This window comes from Sinocyclocheilus grahami, unplaced genomic scaffold (assembly GCF_001515645.1).
Source record: "Sinocyclocheilus grahami isolate Dianchi unplaced genomic scaffold, SAMN03320097.WGS_v1.1 scaffold250.1, whole genome shotgun sequence".
NCBI lineage: Eukaryota > Metazoa > Chordata > Actinopteri > Cypriniformes > Cyprinidae > Sinocyclocheilus > Sinocyclocheilus grahami.
Genome location: NW_015505429.1, coordinates 492,481 through 509,818, shown reverse-complemented (window position 1 = coordinate 509,818; position 17,338 = coordinate 492,481). Strand labels below are relative to the sequence as shown.

The following is a 17,338-nucleotide window of genomic DNA, read 5'->3' as shown; positions in this document are numbered from 1 at the left end:
TTTCTTATTTAATAATAAATCCCAAGTCTCTCCAAATATGTGACTTCTGTCACCTTAATAACATGTAATTGATTGAGTTAATTAAATTGAGATAAAATGATATGTAGCTTTAAGTATAATCATTATCTTAATTATAATCTGAAAATCCTCTCATTGGTTCGATATGCTCCATTAGTACTTCAAACATTTACTAATTGTTTTCGTAGTTGTTTCTCCCAAATATTTAACAAAAATGAGACACCATGATCAGTACAATAATGCTAAATATAAAAAATAAAAGAAAATCACATGACATGTTTAAAAGCAATAGCATTTCATTTTTTTATATATTTAAACACCACATTTTTAGACATTTGAATATCAACAACAAAATCAAGTACATTGATTTTAATTAAAAAAAAATAGTATTTCAAATAGACATTATTAAGGGTTTTTATTAGTGTTGGGATCTTCCACATTTAGATGCCAGTTAAATTTCTAAATAAGAACATATTGTGTAGACGATAATGTAAACAAGGAACTCAAGTTCAAACTTATGTCATTTTGTGCAAATTTTAGGATGTAAATACAGGGACTCAAAATATGTCCATATTTGGTATGACAAAATGCAAACAATGAAAACATTCGAATCACAAAAAAGATGCATCATTACGCTGCACTCATAAGTCAATCGCTTTGAATAACTTACGAATTTTAAGAAAGACACAGTGCTCGTCTCAACAATTAAACTTGAAAATAGCAAGTATAATCCTTTTATACTCTTTTCGAAAGTTGTGGTTTAGCACTCCATATATAACGCCATTGAGGCAGCTGTTGAAGTACGCCATGAAGTAGCTGGCTGTGAAGAGCCACTCGGGTATGGCTTGACCCAGTCTGGGGTGGATCGCCACCGCCAGGCCTATGAAGTTCAGCGGAGCCCAGCAGACGGCGAACAACACAAACACCACGAACATGGTGAGAAAGTTCCGGAAGTCATGAGGCTTGATCTTGGGCCGACTGTCGGGCTTGACCCGTTTGCGCACCTGTATGACGAGGATCCAGATGCGCAGGTAGCAGTACGTGACTATGCCGATGGGCAGAATGAAGTGCACCACCACCACCATGATGGTGTAGAGCGAGCTCACCGATTGGGCGAAGGTGCACGAGTAGATGCGTGGGTCGTACTGCAGAGACTCCACAAACCAATTTGGAACGATCGCCAGGATAGTCAGCGCCCAGACCAGGACCACGTAGCATACTGTGTTCTTGTTGGAGAAGAGCTTGTCGTACTTAAGGCTGTGGCAGATGTAACAGTAGCGGTTGATGGCGATGCCTGTGATGTTGAAAATAGAGCCAATTACACTGAGCCCCATGAGGAAGCCGCTGATCTGACAGTGAATATCACCGGCGATCCAGCGGTCATGGAAGATGGCGGTCAGGACGAGCGGGTAGGGGTAGATGGCCACGACCAGATCTGCTACTGCCAAACTCACCACAAAGGCATTACCTGTAAGGACAAGAGGGTAAAAGATCACTGAAAGCACTGAGTTAAGATGTGTTGCTTGTCCAGGTTGTCTAGCTATATCCAGTTGCTTTGTCGTGGATTGTTATTCTTTACTTTAACATAAATTCCAACAGCAGCAAGATATCTGTGTGATAAACCCAAAGCAAACAGGGGTGCTTAATATGAGCTGTAAATATCGATATCAAACTCTGAGTAGACAAATCCAGGAGGTTCAAAGCAGTGACCTACACGGTGTAATTGGATCCTGTAATGTTTGAGAAATGTCTTCGTACTCCACTCTCACGTAACTCATGTAGCTCAAGATCGCACACATAATAAGACCAATGCCTGGCCTTTCTTCTTTAATAAAAGGATTTGCTAGTTCTGTTTAACTACATCAGTGAGATCATAAAATCGAATAAAACAATGAAATCAGGTCCGTGCCTGTGGAGCGCTTTGAACACGAGACTTGTACATTTACTGCATGTGTGGTGTCTCTAAAGTGGGCTGACTTTCATAATAAAACTCAGATTTACGCCAACACACTAATGAAATTGTTTTATCTATTTAAACTTCACTTTTCAACTCTCCAGGTACCAGATGCTCCATTAAACAAGCGCTGTATTGACTTCAATGAATTGAATTCTTTGAATTACTGAGCACACGCTTCACATCCAGCTGTGTTAATCCATCACATGTCGGCCAGGCTTGTACTACGTGAACAACACATTTATTGCAAATGATTTTAACCGTCCTCTAGCAGAAGAATTAGAAGTGTGGGATGCTGGACCCATCACAATTTGGACCCAGAGTTTGTTTAATTAAAACAAACTCTGGTGTGATTGCTTTGTTAGTGTGATTCATTTGAGTAAGTGTGAACGCTGCCATCTGAACCTGTGCTCAAAAGCAGACCAAGACACCTTAAAATGGTGGGCCTTTTGAAATATGAATGCAACATGGACCAAAGACATCTAGAAGAATAAGAAACAAGCCATCTCATATGTAAGCAGATGCATATGTGAAATAATGCAATCATTAAACACAACCCAATCTCACGGCAATTCGTTCATTTTTGACTAATTTGTACTAATTCGTACAACCTTACTCATACGAATGTGAAAAATCATATGTATTTTACAATGTAGCAAATTTATAGGAATTCGTACAAAGGACCACACATAACCCCGCCCCTAAACTTAACCATCACAGAAATCATACAAAATTGTGTGAGTGAGGTCGTGTTATCAAACATTAAACAGCAAAACTGCCAAATGTTAGCGAATGAAATGTTGAGCCAGGAAGAGGTTTAGGACTGTGAAGTTTTGGGGGCTTCGGTGGACTCGATCGACTTCATCTATGTTTTGATCATCGTTCTGAATCTGATCTGGATGTCGTTTTTTTGACAAAAGCATGATTTTCTCAGCTTTTTGTTCAAAATGTTTTTCATGAAATAAACCCACATTCAAGTGTTGATAAAAAAATGAATGCATATACTAATAGGATTTTTTTAAGCAGAGGCTCTGTTCTTTCTTTGACACATTGCATGTTCAGATATTCATGCAACAAAATATTATGGGGGCCATGAACATTTTGTAAAGATGATTAAAAATGCTGGTTGTGGCTGGCAACTTTTTTTTAAAACACTGGTGGGAAAAAAGAGTTAAAAACAGTAACGTTTCTAGGCGTAGGCAAGCTGTGAGCGCACATACTGGCACTACATTTTAGCAGGGTTGTGATCAAGAGTGGCACGGCCGACCTGAAATATAATTGCCGCCCCCACTGGATCCCCCACCATCACTGGGCTAGAGTACTGTCAATCTGACGATGCCTGTATGCCATTGGATCAGAGCGCTGTCAATTGCTGCCTCTGATTGTTGCATGCAAAGTTTGCATTTGGAGTGCTCAACAATAGCCCAAAGTCTGCAGAATTGGGCTACTTTTATACTGTTGCCACAGGTTGTTTTTTTTCAGTCCGGGGGTTAAAAAGAAATCCCCCGATCTCCCAGAACGCAATTTCGACTGAGGACGACCCCCGGGACATGACTTTGGAGCAATTTTGATAACCAATTTCCCCCAGAATGCGATATCTGCCTTATCTTCTTCTTGTCAACTCAATCAATCACCAACAAATCAATGAATGAATGCAGTATTTGTTACTTTATTTGTCACCACTGTGTTTCATGTGCGAGGCAGTATCAGCTCAGGGACTCGATGAAAATTGTCTGTTTGGGTGAAGCAATGAACATGTTAGTGGTGCTTCTCTTCACAGTCATCACGGTGCAGAAATTAGGGGCAGCTTTCTCTGATTGACTATTCAGACCCAGTCATGTGGAGAAGGGTTACAAATGTGACAAATGATAAGAAGACGCGATGAAGAACTGTTTAGCAGGCTTATTGTTTTTCTCTGTTGCACAGGTAGCACTGCACAGTTAATTCACAGATCACCTGGTCTCGCTCGACAGATATCTGTGATGACAGGACACATGTAAATTCATGCCTACAGGCTGTCATTTTGAAACAAGCTCACAGCGCTGTTCTGGGAGTTCAGATAGGTGATCAAAGCAGTAGACTCTTTCACTGATGGACGTGTGTGAATTTTGATGAACTGGATTGTTCTTCATGTGAATTCTGGTGTCATGGAGGTACTCTCTGTGACCTGTCAGCACCAGCGTCACAAGAATAGAGGTCAACAATACTGATGAATGTATGTGCTATAAATTAATTTGCTGGCTATTGATGAATGTGATGGAAATGGGATTCAAATTTAATTTGGCACTTGTGCATCACCCAGTCCGAAGTGTCAGGACATGTGATGGAATAAATCATCACATTTAAAATCACTTTGATCCAGATCCTCTGTCTGTAATGGATCTGCCCTCACTGAGCATCAAGTGACGAGATAAGTAGAGCTTCAGCTATGAAAACACATTTAAAGTCCAACTTACAGTGCCTTATAGACTTTTTGACTTTTATAGCCAAATTTAAAACAAGGTCAATTTAGAAGCAACATTGCATAAGGTATTAAGACTTGTTTTCAGAAAATATATCTTAAATTAAGTTGTTTTTAGCTTAAATCAAACAACATTTAGTATGTAGTTTGTAAGTTTGTGCTTATAAGAAAGAAAAAAACTTGCCAGTGAAGCAAGAAAAATTTATTTTATTCAGACTTTTTTTCGCTGAATCGCACAAATCTTTTTCCTATCACAAAAATAAATAAATAAATAAATAGGGACTTGTCTCACAATTCAGACTTTGTTTCTCATAAAAAAAAGAATTGTGAGATATAAACACAGAATTCTGACTTTTTTCTTGCAATTCTGAGAATTTTGCACAATTCTTTTTTCTTTGAGACTTCATTCAGACTTCTATTCTCAGACTTGCACGTTTATATTTCGCAATTTTAAGTCTATATCTTGCAGTTCTTATTTTTCATTTATAACTTGAAATTTCATACATTTGTCTGAGAATTGTGAGATATAAACTCAGAATTGTAAATAATAAATCAATAACTGTGCAGAATTATGAGATAAAAAGTAGCTATTACCTTTTTCTTTCTTTTTTTTCCGTGGCAGGAAACAGCTTTCCTTAATTATCTTCTCCAATTCTGCCTCTTAAGTACATTTATTTTGTTTTAAGGATGTTTGAATATTTTTACTGAAAAACATGATGAAAATACTACTGAATAAATAAAATCACACCAAAGACAGAACACCAAATGATGTGTAAATACTGTGCTGGTGTCTCTAAAGCAACCACACACATCACATGGCAGCAAAACACTGGAGCTCTAATTACTGGAGGTGTGTCAGGAGTCCATGAACCCGTCTCACTGCCAGCACTGAGTGAGCTCCAGCATTAAAATGGCCTGAATGCCTTCCTTTTAAGAGGAAACAACCATTCGTTTAGTATTGTTCTGTATAAGGGAGTATAATCAACAGAATTAAACATCACACACGAGGATATTTCTGTCTGGAACTGTTTAGTATCCAAAAGACTGCACATCTGCATTAGCCAGATGATTATATAGGATCTGTATGTGTCTGGTTTGCAGCATATGCAAGCTGTCTCAGTTTCAAGCTCTGTTTGAAACTTTATTTCTCATGCAGAGAAGATCTGAGGCTGAGCTCATTAAGAGACGTGTACTGTATCTCATTTGTCTTTACATTCTCTCAGTGCTTGTATCTTTTAAAGGTCAATTATTAGTTGGTCAGACAAAATAACTGCACCCTAGAACCACTTAAAGCTTAAATCTCCAAAAGGAAAAGGTCAGGCTGTGTGCTGTGTGTGTTCATGAGATGAGACCAGTGGCCGGAGGTCAGATTGAGATGTTGCATCTCAGACTAAAACTGACAATGTTAACAGGGCAGCATGCAGAGGCATTCATACAGCAGCTGCACACCACCATGCTTTGTCTTTTCAGTACGACACCTGATGGTCTGGAAATCGTTGATGAGTCAATTACTGTGTCTGAATCTTAAATAAGACAGACAGCTAATCAGATATTTGTACTTTAATATCAAGGCTGTAAATGAATACTAGCTACTGTTTGGTCTAAAGAATGGCATCAAACACCACAGTCTGTTAAAAAAAAAACGTTCACATGTAAAGTAAGTTTTTAAGGTGTTGTTCACAGTCATGTATTGATAATTAAGGTGTGTTTTTTTTTTTTGCTTAACAGCAAGACAGTCCAAAACAAAGATGAAAATTGTGATAATTTAAATTGTTGTTGTTGTTGTTATTATTATTAATGATTAATGACGATGATGATGAAAACTATTATTAATGTGTAGTATTTTTGCGATTATCGTTATTATATGAATTATAATGAAAAAGATTTTAAATATTAAAAATGACCTAAATGAGAATTATTATTATTGTTATCAATAATAATAATAAATTGTAAAAAGAAAAATATGAAAAATACTAATAACTGCAGAACAATTAGTAGTAGTAGTACAATTGTTATCATTATTAATAGTAGTAGTAATAATAATAATAATTATTATTATTATAAAAGAAGATTAATAATTAAACCAGTCTATTAACTGATTTGCTGGTCTTACTGGTCAGGCTGGTCTGTTTTCTGGTTTTAGACGCTTTTAGTTGCTCAGGTTTAAAGACCATGCAGACCAGGTGATAATAATACATATTCATAATGCATATTATTTTACTCTGTCAAAGAGCAGAAACAAAAACATTTCAAATCTGTTCTGAATCAGTCAGTGATATCAATAACGAGTTACTTCAGAAAACCTCGCCAGTAAAATATACAAATAAATGACTGTCAGCGTGATGAATTATAGAGATGAAGACATTTACCTGCCTTCCTGAGCTTTCTGTTTCTGAAGACCGATACAATGACCAACAGGTTGCCCAGAACATCTACTATAATCGTAGTGATGAGAACACTGGAGAGTAAAGTCACCACCCAGGGGAAAGAGAGGTACTTGCTGTCCCGGTTTCCTGTCGAAATGTTCCTCAAAGGGGCGTCTGTTCCCTCCACCATCCTCAATGCATCATCACAGGACAGCGGCGAGGGCTCCGGTCCTCCGCGCATCCAGACACCGCGCTTCAGCCGTGCGCTCTTACAGCTGCCGTAGAGGCATGTCGCTATGATAACAGGCAAAGCAGTTATTAAATCGTGAATTGATGAAAACTGGCTCCGCTTCAAATAGAATAGCTGCGATTCAAACTCGTTTTAGACATAAAATCCTGCAGGACAAGCGGAGAGACATTTGTAATCCAGCGTCTCTGTGGATCGTGAGAACTTGAAGAACAAGCAGCGCGCTGTGCTTGTCAAGACGCCCATTCATAAATCTGATACATAAAGTATAAAACTGGTGTTCGTTCATTCACTTCTTAAACGTGTAGCCCTCATTCACAATGTTGACTCCAAAAAGCTGTCGGGAAATAAAAGAGTGGATAAACGCCTCCCAAACTTCAGAAGTTCTCTCAGTAGGCTACCGTCGTGAAGCGCAGCTGGAGATCCAGAGACCTGAGCCATTTATATCCGCGTGTGCTCTGACATGTGTTGGATTTGTGTGAAGCTGGATGCTGATGCTGATGCTGATGCTGATGCTGATGCTGAGGACTGTAATGATGGTTGTTGAAGAAGGGTTGGACACCAGGTGTGGGTTTATGGCTCATAATAAGCTGTCAGTAATGGCACATTTTTTCCTGATATATTCCACTACCTCATCGTCTGTCTGTCAGCCAGGTCAATACATATTTTATCCTTTATCTTGTCATTCTTGGCTGGTTCATTGATAAGTTTATGACAGAATACCAGCGTCAAGGCATGTAGGAGAACACCTGCACTCACTTACTACATACAGTATGATTCTGTGTTGAAGATCAAATGTTTAGATTCATTTCATTCATTCAAAAAACCAATTTGTTAAGGCAACAATTAAGTACTTAAAATAAGCACAAAAATTCTGAAATTAATGATTAATATGAACCAATGTTTTATGCTGCACCGTGAAACTATATATAACAGACTGAACATCATCTATCAGCTTCCAAACAGATGATCAAGATGAGTTACGGCACTCAGTACTGTTATGAGTTGACACTTATATCCGAAAGCCTCAAGGGTCCTCAGCTGTGGGGTTATTTGAGATTCCCGTGCTTCAGGACAGGAGATGTATACATTATGGGACTGCTCCACTTTCACTCGTGCAAAGCACATTATGGAAGTGCACTTTTTTCACCTGGGTTATTCCTGCGGTGACAGTACCTCAGTGTCACATGATCCTTCAGAAATCATTCTAATATGCTGATTTTCTGCTCAAACATTTATTATTTTCAATGTTGAAAACAGTTGTACTGCTTAATATTTTCTGGAAACCGTGACCTTTCTTTAATGATTCTTTGTTTAAAAGAACGGCCTTTATTTAACAGCCTTTAACATTATTATAATAAAGACATGTCTTTACTGTCACTCTTGACCAATGCAACCTTGGCTGAAATAAAAAAAAATGCTTTTTGAATTATTATTGAATTTTTGAGTCTATAAGATTATAATTAATACAACACACAGTACATTCTGTATATTAAACAATTTTATTTTATATATTTCATAGTATTTTTTTTACATAGATGGGAAATGGCAAAGACAACACAGATTCTCTCACAGAGGAACTTTAAAACTTTAAAACATGGGAGTCATCCCACATTGAATTTTCAAAATACAAAAAAATGACATTCGCACTTACCACCCACTTCACAAACATACGACAGATCACAACAAATACTTGCAACAGCTGCTAATAATATGTACATCAACACTGTGCTATGTCATTTGAAACACTATAGACTACAGTCAATGAGGGAAAGGAGCACATGCAATATCATTTGATGACACATGCAGCAGTCCGCTAAACCAGTCTCCAAAGCCAGTTGCATTCAGGTAATCTACGCATCCAATGAAATGTACTCTGTTGAAAATCCCTTTTCATAACAAAAAAATATTGAACCCTAAAGATGACATTAATGTTATGAATACAGTTCAAAGACAGAAGCACTTTAGAATATAAAATGCAGCTGTTTGTGATGTTCACACACACATACAGTATATATGATTCTTTAATCAGTTCAGTTTCTTTCATACTTTGGCAGTATTTTTGATCATTTTAATGATTAGTAAGCATTATGACAGTTTGTCAAGAAGCGTAATTGAGCCATAAAAAGCTGCACAGAGATTTTTTTATGGCTTAAGTTTGATTGCCTTTGATCAGAGAAAACTTCTAAAACCGCATAACTTCTGCAGCATGAGAAGATAAAGCCAGAGTTCACATTTCAAATTAGTATTCACCAAGCGCAGCAATTCAGACTCATCTTAAAGGAACAGTTCACCCAAAAATGAAAATTTGCAGAACATGTATTCACCCCCAGGCCATTCAAGATGTAAATGAGTTTGTTTCTTCATCTGAACAGATTTGGCATTAGAGCACTTGCTCGCCAATGTGAAAAAATCCAATCCAAATCCTGTTGTGAGAGGACAACGTGAAATTGACTTTTTTTACACTCAAGGAAAGCATTATTATGGACTCATTTTGGACAGAAGCAACAGTTTGTACATAAAACACCTTGATGGATTTGTTTCAAACAAGCAGCTATTCACTTCACAAGATGTTAATTGATGGACTGGAGTGGTGTGGATTATTGTGATGTTTTATCAGCTGTTTGGGCTCTCATTTGGACGGCACCCATTCACTTGGCGAGCAAGTGATATAATGCAAAATTTCTAAAAATGTGTTCCCATAAAAAATAAACTACAGGCCTGAGTGTGAGTAAATCTTTAGCAAATTTAGGTGAACTATTCCTTTTACAAAACAGTCAAAAAGTAAATTTCCCAACAACCAATGACACATCAACTTACCATGGACTGATATTTGATATTTCATTAACATACATCTTATATTTCACATTATGTACTAATTTTTGATACAACAGGGAACCAGCCTCTGCTTCAGCCACATGTACAAATCAGTGTAACCTCTATACTTTCGCTGTAGTGAAATGTGCCATCGCTAAAAATGTTTACACCATATGGAACGCTTGAAAAATGTCATAGCACGCTGATTTCGGTGAGCACATATGGGCTCGGGGAACAACACACCTCAGCTATGTTTTACAGAAATAATCATCCGCCCTACAGCTGGTTTCCAATCTGATAATGACATGCAACACTACAATCAGTCATTTAACATCTGCTGAAAATATACTTTTTCCAACCAAACTGGACGGGGTGCAATTGAACTCGCAATACCAAATGAGGCCGCATTATCTCTACACGCTAATAACATCATTTATAACCACACCGTAGACGTTTTAAGGTCATGCAATAATTCCACAGATTCGTAAAGGGCAAACAATGAGGAAAGTTGCATTTCACACAGATGTATTTGTTTTCCCTGAAAGTGACTATTAATACTGATAGTGCTTCTGTGGCTCTCAGCCGTTGAGCTTCATATACTATATGTATGAGATGAGCTTCCTTTCTATAACCCCACTCATACGGGACCTTTGATCCACCGCAGTCTCTTAGAACATGACCTCCTCGCAGCTGCCGTAGTCACTCTCCACCATATCTGAGCCAGCATAACTGCGAGACGTCCTTCTAGTAGATCCAGGTCGCTTGGAGCCGTCGCCGTCCGCGTATGAAGGCTGTCCCACGCTCAAACGCACGCTGAGCCTCTTATAGCCGCTGGAGACGTTGTCCAGGCTGCGAGTGTGCTGGGTAGGGTAGTAGCTTATGGCAGTGTACTCATTAGGGCACTGAGAGCTGGGCAGCGGCAGACCATCCGGCCCCAAGAAGTCATCTAAATTCTGATTGCTGTAACAAGGGGGTAATGGAGCGCGGCGGTCGGCGCGGTCCAGCGGGAAAGGGAAGCCTCCGAAGCGAGAGTTCCTGCGCGACTCTGTGGCAGCCGTCGAGTAGGTGCTTTCCACAATGTCAAACTTTGGGAACTCTTGAACCGTGGGTCGGCCGTAGTAGTCAGGATCAGCTGGATACACTGTGAATGAGAGTTATTATTAGAAATCGTTTATTTCTTGCAACTAGGGGTTGCACAAATTAGTTGATTAGTTCTGACAGTAGTAAGTGAGATAGGTCTATGTCCACTAGTTGTACCACATGATTTCAGTTGCACTTGGTCTATACAAGTAGTGATGCACCAATATTAAAATGATATTTTCATGTTATGGCCGATAAACACTATTGTTTGAAAGTTTGGGGTTGGTAAGATTTTTTATGTTTTAAAACATCACGTTTTACCAAGGCATTTATTTGATGAAAAAATGCAGTGAAAACAGTAATATTGTGAAAAAGTATTACTATTTAAAATGTTTGTTTTATCTTATATTTAGACGTTTTTAATATATTTTTAAATATAATTTATTTGTGATGGCAAGGCTGAAATTTCAGCAGCCATTATTCCAGTCTTCAGTGTCACATGACCTTCGGAATTCATTCTGGTGCTCAAGAAACATTTATTATTATTATTATTATTATTATTATCAATAATACAGTTGTGTTGCTTAATATTTTGGTCAATTTTAAAGTGTCCTTGCCAAAGGATACTTTTATTTCTAAAAACAAACAAAAATATTATTGACCCCAAACTTCTGGACAGTATGGTTTTAAATTAATTAATTAAATGTATTAAATTAAATTAATTTTAAAAATGTAAAAAAAAAAAAAAAAAAATTTAAGCTTCAAGTGAATTAAGGAATCACAACCTTATAATGTACAGAATGAGATTTGTGTTATTAAATTTTAAAGATTTACTTTAAGTGAGAGTTAGAAAACAGGGTTAAATCTATAAATAGGGAAAATATACAATTAAACAAAATATGCACCAATATATCTCTAATATTCTGATTCTGAAAATCTCCACTATCATCCAATAATGATATGGGTACCGATAAATTGTGCATCCCTAATGGCAAGAGCAGGAGAATATTCCTCTCACTGGCATGTGACATCAATTTTATTATTAAACCAATATGTCCAAATAAATGAAACTATTAAAGTGCCGCTCAGTGTTTTCCCACTATGCGAGTGGGATGTGAATGTTTTGCACTGTTTATGACAGTTCATGGCGATCCACTCATAAACTTTCCATCAAGGCAATGTTGGATGTGCCACAAACAGCAGTGTATGAGACATTTGCATTAGGTAAACACTGTCCTGCTGACTATTTCAATTGAGTAAAAATTAGTCATGCTTAAATAAAAATTCAAAAGTAGTCAAATTCTCACCCGTTTTTGAAATGCTTGAGTGTTAAGGATGTGCTTGAGAATTTAGTATGTCACCAATTTAATAGGTTTTAAACAGAGGCACACATGAGAAAGTGCTCAGTGCTGCAGCAAACAGAAGATGTAACTGAATATGACCCGCACATGCTTTTCCATTGACCTGCAGGAGCACACGCAGCTATTTGTCCTCCACCGCTCTCGTCTTTTATGATGTGACTAAATTCCAAATGAAGTGAAGTGCCTGTTGAAGCTGAAAATAAGCTGAAAATAAAAAATAAAACAAGTTCTCACCTTCGTAGTCGTGCTCCCAGTTGTTTTTCCTAATAGAGTCGTTATCAGAGCTGGTGGAGGGTGGAGGAGGTAAATTGGGGGCCACGCTGCAAATCACAGGACCCTGAGGCCTGGAGCGAGAGCCCACCTGAGGGCCGAGCTCCCGCTGTTCTCGAGGTTTGAGTGAGCAGAAAGGACTGCTGTCCAGATCGCCTGCGAAGCCAATCAGGGTGCTGAGCTCCACAGGAGAGCTGATCTCGGTTTCTTTCATCGTGCTTTTGGACAACGTTGGGAAGTAGCCGTTGGAATCTTGAACGCAGCCGGACTTGTGCTTTTTGCGGCTGACGTAGTGTTTTCGGAAACATACAAAGGCCACGGCGAGGAGGACAAGCCCCAATATGCCTGCGCAGATCTCTGCGATTTCCACATACGCAGGGGAGATGGTGCGCTCACAGTGGATTGAGTTTCCCGCCATTGAACAGGTGAAACCAGCGAGACATGGATTGGGAGTGCACGCATTCTGACATCTGTAAAGAGAAGAAACAATTGACTGAATGTAGGAGAGTGTGTGGGCCACACTGATCTAGATATTCTCACACTCGGTCACAGAGACCACAGGTGAATTACCATTCAATGGAAATGGCATATGCCATCTTATCAAAATTGAATATTTTCCTCATTCCAAACATCCAGATGCATTTCTTTTACATTTTCTTTATGTATGGAAAAACAGTTATGTTATCAAGCTATCATCTGGGTGTTTCCACACAGCTCTTTTCATATTGAGAGATAAAAAATGCCAGCTACACACCTCTTCCTCCAGGCGTGAAGGGTGTTTTCTTTTTTAATTAATTCTGTATTTTATCTGATATCGTTGCACATTTGATATTATAGAATGCTACAGTGAACTCTTTCCCTGTCAGCTTTTTTTTTTTAAGTTGTCAATCACGGCCAGCATTTTTGAGCATTTTCACAAAATTATCAGAATGTTTTGTTGTATGAATATCTGAACATGCTGCAATGTGTCAAAAGTTTTTTAAACACAAACAAATAGTTTTATTCTAGCTTCGTGCGTTCTTTTTTATCAACACTTGAATGTGGGTAAGAAAACGAGAGAATCGTTCATTCCTCTTCACTGAATAACTTACTTTAATTAATACGGGCAAGACCATTAAGTGTTTTATTTTCACATTTGATTATTGATTCAGTTTCTGTAGCGTGTTTTGAATATTAGTCTTTTTTTCTTGTTTTTTTCTAACATTAACATTGTGTTAGCTGCTCGAGAAAATAAGTGCATATTAACTCATATTAAATAAAAAATCATTTGTTAAATTAATATTACATATTTTTCATTAATATTTCTCACTCATGTAATATCAGCTATCATCATTTTGTTAGATTGACATATCCAGTATTCCAGACAGTGAATACTACATAATTCCACCTACAGAAAAATAATTATTGCATTTTGCTTTTTGTCATAAGCATCTAACATATTACAGCATTTATTAATCTAGGTTATTTTTGATTTATATAGTAAATATAATATTGTTCACTGTTACTGTAACTGTTACATTTTATGTTTGTATAATTTAAACTTTGTTGTTAATTTAAACTTGGTACCAATAAATTCATCTTTATCATTTGTTATTTTTATTAAACTTTTTCTGTTTTTGTAATGAATATTATGTTGTCAATAAAATACATTTAATCTTAACAAGATTAAATGTTTGTGTACATTTTCTAGTGATCATGGCAGCAGTAATTTATCATATACTGATTAAATGATGTATAGTAGCATTATAATATATGATATATCATTTTATATATATATATATATATATATATATATATATATATATATATATCAGCATTTCTGTTTTATCTTGCTCAAATTGCTATCGTACGCCTCTTTGTTTGTTGTCCTAACAATTTGTTACTTTATGTCAGAACTAACAAACAAACAACATTTTACAGCATTTATTAATCTAGGTTAGTGTTAATTTATAAAAATACTGTTGTTCAATGTTAATTCATAACACATTAATGTTATACAATTTGAAATGTTACAATAGTCATATTTTTGTGAAATTAACCGTTATTAATTAATGCAATTAAATTGTATAGTTCATCCTTATGTTCATGATGATCAAATGATCTTATGTTAATAATGTTAATGATTTCAGTTTATTGTAAAGTGTTATCAATTCATTATTATTACTATTTTTGATGATTATTGTGGCAATAAAAGGCATTTTATTTTACAGAGATGTTTGTGTACATTTTCTAGTGATCACGGCAGCAGTAGTTCATCATATGCTGATTAAATAATGTAGCATTATAATCATCCATATATCAAAACTAGTGTAGACAAGCAAGATGGCAAACTGTGTTGTGCAAATGGCATTCAGATTTGCTGACCTAATTTGCATATCTGATTTTAAGAACGGGCAGGTAAAACAGGGAAGAAAGTGTGAGCAAATATAGAGGAACATTGCTTTCCCACCTCCACTGGGCTCTTCAACACAAGTGCCTCCATTCTCACAAGGATTACTGGCACAGATCTTCACATCAGAGCAGCACTGGTAGATCCCGAAGAGTCTGCCGGTCTGCGGGCCAGTTCCTGTCGTCCCCTCCTCTCCTCTCACCGCCTCTCCGTTGAACTGTATGCTCTCCAAACAGCCGGTGAAGCCCAGGCGCTCTGCATCTGTGCTGGGGTTGGAGCTGGCTAACACCAGGGCCCCACCGGACTGACTGAGCCTGCAGGGTTGAGGCAGAACCACCGCGTTGGAGTGTATGGCATCAATGGTGAGTCTAAGGGTTGAGCCGTTGACCTCCAGCGAGACATGGTGCCAGCGGCCATCAGCCAAAGGGTGGTGGGCCACATGCAGACTGGCAGGGAGCATGTTGCCACATCTATATCTGAGCCACAGCTCCTTGTCCACCAGCTAGAAAACACACACACACACACACACACACGAGTCAATGACAAATAACAGCATTCATGACAAAGAACAGGAAAAATCCTTCTTTTTTTTAAATTTGAAATGTACTCTTTGTATTCATGTCGGTTTTATATGGATTTGAAAAATATATTCTTAATAAAAAGGTTAAATCTGCTGACTAAACAAATGTGAAAAATGATAACATTTTCACTTTGAAATATATTTGAATGTGTGGTTCTTATTTGAAACAAAAAGTTATAAGTAAAATATTGTCTGTTCAATGTATGTTCAATAATGTGTGTTCAAGTGTTTTTTTCTTGTAAGTTTGCTTTTAGTGAGTTATGTGATGCTATAAAAACGGGGTGTGGTATCATGGTTGCGAGCTTGTGATTGACCAGCTAGAAAACACACACACACACACACACACACACACACACACGAGTCAATGACAAATAACAGCATTCATGACAAAGAACAGGAAAAATCCTTCTTTTTTTAAATTTGAAATGTACTCTTTGTATTCATGTCGGTTTTATATGGATTTGAAAAATATATTCTTAATAAAAAGGTTAAATCTGCTGACTAAACAAATGTGAAAAATGATAACATTTTCACTTTGAAATATATTTGAATGTGTGGTTCTTATTTGAAACAAAAAGTTATAAGTAAAATATTGTCTGTTCAATGTATGTTCAATAATGTGTGTTCAAGTGTTTTTTTCTTGTAAGTTTGCTTTTAGTGAGTTATTTGATGCTATAAAAACGGGGTGTGGTGTCATGGTTGCGAGCTTGTGATTGGGTCTGTGAGAGTTTGGGCGGCTCCAGCTCACGATCACTACTGCACAGACTCCGCTCCAGATGAATCACTACTGTGCCAACTCGGGCTCAAAAATGAATCAATTCTGTACAGACTTGGGCTCCAAATGAATCACTACTATTAAACAGACACTCAAAAATTTGTTAAGGTGGTTCAACTCAATAAATCTGAATTTCAAACTTCAGAATAAAAATGCAACACTCACTCTACAAACATTGACTTGACACTATTTAAAACAGTGATGTTTCAGTCAACTTTAGGGCCTTCATTAGTCAAAGGGAATAAAGTCAAGTCTATGTTTGTAGTAGAGTCTGAAATGTAAGGCATATTCATCACAAAAGAGACATTGTCAAGTCACTGCATGTATGAATTGCATATCAAATGTATTTTTGAAAAGACAAAAAAAAAAGAGCATCACGTCATTGATGATGCAGAAAAGCACCATCAGTCTGGCAAATAAATAAAAAACATAAAAACAATAGTACACACTTATTATTAGCTTTAGCCTGACGTCTGCGGCTTGAATAAAGTTACATAATTACGGACTGTGCCCAGGTTGCTGAAGAGCCAGCGAAGCTCTTGCTGAGGTAGGTTAGACAGGTTGTGTTTTTGCACCGTTGGAAGCTTGTGCTCCTGCGCTCGCTCTGTGGGAGATAAGAAGCCCTTTGTGTGTGCTGAAGGTAGTTGTGAAAGACAGAGCTCGCGGGAGAACGCGGTTAGTTCTCCTTCAATCGCACCAACAACTTTGTGATGCAAAGCATTCAAACAGACGCTGACATTATGCCTCCTCAGCGATCAGTCCACAAATAATGGATCACTCACATATGCATGTATTAGTTTCCTGTTCTGTGCATTAAAAAAACATAGCTTGTGTGTGTGCACTTCACATTTGAAAGTATTACACTGATGTTGAGAGTATGCATTATTAACAATCTTCTCCTTCACACCAGCCTCTTAATTGCTGCGGCAGGATCTTCAGAGAGTTTTGCGATGAGAGAAACGAAGCACAGATCCTTTTGCTCTGATCTGATACCAGTCAGCCCATGGGTTTTGCTCATTT

The 17,338-nt window shown here is 37.5% G+C and overlaps 2 protein-coding genes across 3 annotated transcripts in view; both read right to left on the bottom strand.

The window, feature by feature from the left end:
- Positions 1 to 716: 716 nt before the first annotated feature.
- On the bottom strand, positions 717 to 7,028 carry mtnr1al (melatonin receptor type 1A like). Its single transcript, XM_016289615.1, has 2 exons — positions 6,803 to 7,028; positions 717 to 1,486 (listed from the first exon to the last, which is right to left on the bottom strand). The coding sequence occupies exons 1-2, from the start codon at positions 6,987 to 6,989 to the stop codon at positions 717 to 719; spliced, it is 957 nt and encodes a 318-aa protein (XP_016145101.1). The 5' UTR covers positions 6,990 to 7,028.
- A 3,368-nt stretch (positions 7,029 to 10,396) lies between these two features.
- Positions 10,397 to 17,338, bottom strand: part of LOC107598317 (protocadherin Fat 2-like) — a 46,569-nt gene continuing 39,627 nt past the window's right edge. Inside the window, exons 21-24 of one of the 2 annotated variants that reach the window (XM_016289614.1) lie at positions 14,966 to 15,465; positions 13,312 to 13,328; positions 12,539 to 13,096; positions 10,397 to 11,004 (exon numbers count right to left, since the gene is read on the bottom strand). In XM_016289614.1, coding sequence (XP_016145100.1) covers positions 10,532 to 11,004; positions 12,539 to 13,096; positions 13,312 to 13,328; positions 14,966 to 15,465 — 1,548 coding nt within the window. In that variant the 3' untranslated portion in view covers positions 10,397 to 10,531. Of the gene's footprint in view, positions 11,005 to 12,538; positions 13,097 to 13,311; positions 13,329 to 14,802; positions 15,466 to 17,338 lie in introns of those variants that run through there. The other variant, XM_016289613.1, reaches the window with a different exon arrangement.

Excerpts from the sequence above, each read along its gene's own strand:
- mtnr1al (XM_016289615.1), bottom strand. The coding sequence starts at position 6,989 with ATGGTGGAGGGAACAGACGCCCCTTTGAGGAACATTTCGACAGGAAAC. Across the intron at positions 1,487-6,802 it reads CAGAAAGCTCAGGAAGGCAG|GTAATGCCTTTGTGGTGAGT; the intron begins GTAAATGTCTTC and ends TTGTCCTTACAG.